Consider the following 5,420-nt stretch of genomic DNA (forward strand, 5'->3'; position numbering starts at 1 on the left):
TCAGACTCATGAAATAGATTTTATTTTAGTTCACATCATAGTTTGAAAAAACTAGAATCGGGCAGGTGTAATGTATTATGGTAAAACATTTGACCTTAACTTATTTACATGATAATTGACTATTCTTTATGGTAATCATGAGCAACTGTTAAAATATATTTTATTTCACTCCATTCAATCACACATAAACAGAATTAGAATACACTCTTATAGTCTTATACATTCTAATATTATGGGTGTTCAGGTCATAAACAACATGTGAAAAAAATATACATATTTACACTATGGACAAAGAAACACTTAATTTGATAAACAGTCAAATTGCACACTTGGCCTATTTAGTGTGGTATATAATGGGAATTGGCAGTATAATTACTTGAAATTAACATCATACATAAACCTTAGTTACTGTAGCATCCTATTAGTAAATTGTCTGTAAAACACAAGGCATTGCAGTTAATTTTGTAAATAATGCACTTTTTAACATAATGCACTTTGTGTGTGGGTGTGAACTTCTGTACTAATTTGATTCCTAGAATGCCTATCGATTTCAAAGGCATCCTGATGCAGGATTGATTTGAGATACTTTGATAATGATTGCTGTGGCCTCCCCAAAAAATTTGTTATATTTTTTGGGGTGAATGAGTTACCATTTCCATGTAAGGTAATAGTAAAAGAGGACATGTTGTGTAATGGTTGGTTAAAGGTTGGTTATAGGTTTACAGCCTCTTATTGGTCACGTCCAGGTAAGCCTTCTCGATCTCGATGTTGGCAGGGCAGGTCTGACTGAACTCCTCCCTCTCGTAGGCATTGTTCAGGTACCTCCATACTCCGGTGAACTGGACCGGGATGTCAAAGTCACAGTACTTCTTGGCAGCAATCTATCATATAAAACAGAATACATGGGAAAACGGTTGAATTGTGAGACACTATCAACCGTAATAGTCATATTACACTATTTAAATAATGAAGACTGGAGAATATGGACGGAGAATGTCTATTCCCAATGGTTAAAAATTAAGTTACACTTCTCCCAGGATTAGAAAGTAAGGATGGGCCCTGTCATTGCATAGGTTGTGTACTACACTTCATAAGACATGCCGAATACCAGAAAATAATCTGTTTATGTTATAGGCCTATTTGTCTCACCTTGATGACATGCAGCTTGGGCAGCAGGTTGCAATCTGCCAGGGTGAGATGGTTGCCATCCAGGAACTTTCTCTTGGAGAGGGCGATGTTTTCTCTGGAGTTGTGGTCAATCTCTTCAGGGACGGGGGAGTTCAGGTAGTGATCCAGCCGCTTGAACTCCCGCAGCAGCGCCTTCTCTTGGACTATGGATTGAGAGAGACACAGGCATATATTATATATCTATAGCTTTAGAGGTGTTCCTTATGGGCGGCTTTCCCAGACCCAGATTAAGTTTATATATTGGGTGAAAAAGCGCTTTCAATTGAGATTCTCCATTGAGCATGCTTTTCAGTCCAGGATTAGGCATGGTCTGGTCCCTAAAATTCACATCAAACCAGCATTTCATGAAGGCATACGCCCATAGTGTGTATTCCGTTGAGTACTTTTTTTTTCCATTGCCTCATAAGACATGGTCTAATACATGAATGTGGACTGACTGTAACTTCACTTACAAGTAGTGTTGGCTGGGTTGTTCTTGATGAAAGCGGAGAACTTGGCGAAAATGTCCGCACCCACGTCAAAGGACTCTTTGTTGCGTGGGCTAAGGTGTGGATACCTGAAGGGAGGGAGATGAGATGAGTCTGAGTATGAATTTGTTTGAAGACGGTCAGTGCCTTTCACTTTCTTTAATATAATAACACTATACCTGGGAGGGGCCAGTGTTTGCTCCAGAAACTCCTCGATCTTGATAAAGTCTGTCTTGAGGGTGCCATTGTACAGTAGGAATGGAGGGTTGGTCCCTGGTGCCAAATCCTTCAGCTCTGCTGGCTTCCTAGAGTGTACCAGGGCAGGGTTGGGTGGAGAGGTGGGTTAAGGGGAGGGAGAAAGGGAGTAGACAGGATCATATATGTGATCATTCCAGCTTTATATCAATAGATACGATGTCGATCATTCAGCGACACAATCACAACGAACACAATGGTTATCAAGCCATGTCAAAATCCAGTGTTGGCATTCTCGATTAAGGATTCCAACAATGCCCATGATTCAGTAAGTAAAACACACTGGCATGGGAGTGGCTAGCTCAAAGGGTGCATGTTGTGTGTTTTCCTAATCACTCAGATATCAGCATCCTTTCAACGTTTCCTGATCTTATTAGCTCACTGGTAATGGGCCTGAGAAATTCACACGGGTTAGATTAAGAAAATATGTTTGTTCAATAACACACTGACCATTCTGCTATTGCTTTAGCCTTGCAAGCACCGCCCTCTATCCCCTCTCTGTATCACACCCCATTGAGTGTTACTTTTACCCTATTAAACGGTTTGGTTTCTGAAAAACATCCTTGTTCTCCCTCAACTCTTAGGGTTTTGTCTAGAAGGGATACAGTTTATGTCAAAATTGACTTTTCGTAGCAGGTTAGGACAACTCATGCAGTTGGTTAGGAGAATTAATATAGCAAGTTAGGATAATTAGGTTAAGATTAGGGAAACGGTTGGGGTTAAGGTTAGCTAAAATGCTAAATAATTACATTTTTGAAGTCAATTTTACATCATCTAGACATGACCCTGTGTAAGGGGACTTTTAAACAGATGCACAGGAAGTGGAAGGGTGGGGGGCGGGGTGCTTACTTCCTCATGTCGACGGTGGTCACGGTGAACTTGACTCCTTTCAGCCACAGGACCATGAAGAGCCTCTGGCAGAATGGGCAGTTGCCCACGTTCTCTCCATCGTGGCCAGCCTGAAGGACAAGCAGCATTAATAATTGGGTTTAGGTTTGGTTATAGCCTGGTTCTGTTTGTGCTGTATTGCCAACTCCTTTGGTCATTGTCATACCAAACAATGACCATAGGAGTTGTGGCGGAAGGGTAGCCTAGTGGTTAGAGCGTTGGATTTGTAACCGTAAGGTTGCAAGATCGAATCCCGAGCTGACAAGGTAAAAATCTGTCGTTCTGCCCCTGAACAAGGCAGTTAACCCACTCTTCCAAGGCCGTCATTGAAAATAAGAATTTGTTCTTAACTGACTTGCCTAGTTAGAAAAACCCTATCATGCAATTCATATTAATCTCATGACAAAAGACACAAATATACACACTTGTAGTGGTGGGAGTGGCTGGGGTATTTTAGGAGCTGCTACTTGATAGAAAAGGCAGACATTGTGTTGGAGAGGAAGATAACGGTAGATAACGGCCTCTGGTATTGAGAAACAAATTGAATTGTTCACTCACTGTTGTACGCACTTTGATTGTGTGTGTGTGTGTGTGTGTGTGTGTGTGTGTGTGTGTGTGTGTGTGTGTCTTAAGCAACGCCCCCCACACAACCTAACAGAGCTTGAGAGGATCTGCAGAGAAAAATTGTAGAAACTCCCTAAATACAGGTGTGCCAAGCTTGTAGCGTTGTACCCAAGAAGACTCGAGGCTTTAATCGCTGCCAAAGTTGCTTCAACAAAGTACTGAGTAAAGGGTATGAATAGTTATGTAAATATGAAATGTAAAAAAAAAAAATATTATTGCTTTGTCGTTATGGGGTATTGTGTGTAGATATATATTAAAAAAGTCATCCATTTTACAATAAGGCTGTAACGTAACAAAATGTGGAAAAGGTCAAGGGGTCTGAATGCTTTCTGAATGCACCGTGGCTTCACCTCCCTTTTACAAAAAAATCGTTGTCTCACAGACACCCTTCGGCTCCCCCTCCAAAGGAAGTAGGGATACATGGGACTTGAAGGGAAGAAAGTGGACATGCCCAGAGTTGCCGAAAACAAACACCCTGAGATTTGACGGGTCCCCTCAGGAGGAAAGGGGGGGATCTGGCGCCGAAGGGGTGGATTACGTTTCTGGGATATGACTTCACATAGAAACATACATTTATTGTATGTGACTACTTATTTGCTATTTTTGTGTGAATGTGCGTATGTGTAATAGAGCATGTGCATATGTGTCAGTGTGTGGGCGTGTCTGTCTCATCGGGGGCCAGGGGTTCCCAGCGTCCTGCCAGCTCCTCCTGGGCGTGTGGTGATAAGGTGGCCTCCAGTATCTGGCGTCACAGGGATAAAGGCCACTCTCACTGTCACTGAGGAGTGTATGCTCAGACACACACACACACACACACACACACACACACACACACACACACACACACACACACACACACACACACACACACACACACACACACACACACACACACACACACACACACACACACACACACACCAGCCTCCAAGGCTTTACGTAACCCTAGATGACGACCGTTCATGGAGAGCCAACCTCGGATTGATGGTGCCCATAATGTAGATCTCTGCCCCTCTACAATGCTGAGTGCTGATAAGTGAACTACAAATCTTGGTCACATTCCAGTTTTTACCAATCCTGAACACAACACTACAAGTATTGAGCCCTTATTTGAAACAGAGGCTATGGCTGAAGTGACTGAAGCTTACATTACAGCTTGATTTTGTACATTTAATTTGCTTTCACATGAAACACTTTTGAGTTATTTTTCTTTTGTATTTCAATCATCACATAATTTACATATTTTTACATATTGTTGAAATAATAGACATTCATAGGCGGTTTGTTTGAATTAATACAAATTATTATTTTCTTATTCTAAACTAAAGGAAACACAATACTAAACTAAACACAATACTGACCTTTATGAAGAGTTCAATAGTCGGGTCTTTGTCGGAGTTCTGTCGCAGTGCCATTTTGTCCAAAAGCCGTGTTGTGTGGTGCCAAGTTCAGAAACGTTTTTTTCCAACAAGTGTCCTCAGACCCAACCAAAACCTGTTAACGCTGAAGACTCCAAGTCCACTGAAGTAAAACCTCACTACGCCCTTGAGTCTGCTATATATCTGTGTGCTCTAGTGTGCTGGTTTATATATGGATCTTAGGAGGCAGTGTAAGACCCTTGTGGCTGGCATGCTTTGTCTGAGGACTTCATGAGGCTATCACTGTGAAAAGTCAGAGGAGGGGGTGGGTCCAGAGGATGGGCGTGGTCCTCCCTTATATAAACAGTGCCAAGCTCTCTCTATGAGGAGAGCCTAAAATAGGTCCTATTATTTGTCAGTTGATAACGGTTAATCAAACAATGTAGAAATATAGTTTCACCATGTGACAAAAAACCTGATGGCTATCATATTCCTCATACTGACAGTATAGCCATATTGAATACACTGTTTTGATGATTTGTCACACTAGTAACAGTTTACACTTTATACTTTTTGGCTCGCTCCTTACAAAGCATGTACTGTGTTGGAATATACTGGGAACCATTAACACCTCCTTTGA

The 5,420-nt window shown here is 41.6% G+C and overlaps 1 protein-coding gene across 1 annotated transcript; it reads right to left on the reverse strand.

Annotated features, from left to right (window-relative positions):
• Nucleotides 1–5,063, reverse strand: clic2 (chloride intracellular channel 2). The gene is made up of 6 exons (XM_039012044.1): nucleotides 4,784–5,063; nucleotides 2,760–2,869; nucleotides 1,835–1,960; nucleotides 1,641–1,744; nucleotides 1,150–1,331; nucleotides 1–881 (listed from the first exon to the last, which is right to left on the reverse strand). Exons 1-6 carry the CDS (start codon nucleotides 4,835–4,837, stop codon nucleotides 720–722), a joined length of 738 nt encoding a protein of 245 aa, XP_038867972.1. The 5' UTR covers nucleotides 4,838–5,063; the 3' UTR covers nucleotides 1–719.
• Between the last annotated feature and the right edge of the window lie 357 nt (nucleotides 5,064–5,420).

The sequence above is a fragment of the Salvelinus namaycush genome, chromosome 17, assembly GCF_016432855.1.
Source record: "Salvelinus namaycush isolate Seneca chromosome 17, SaNama_1.0, whole genome shotgun sequence".
Classification (NCBI taxonomy): Eukaryota; Metazoa; Chordata; class Actinopteri; order Salmoniformes; family Salmonidae; genus Salvelinus; species Salvelinus namaycush.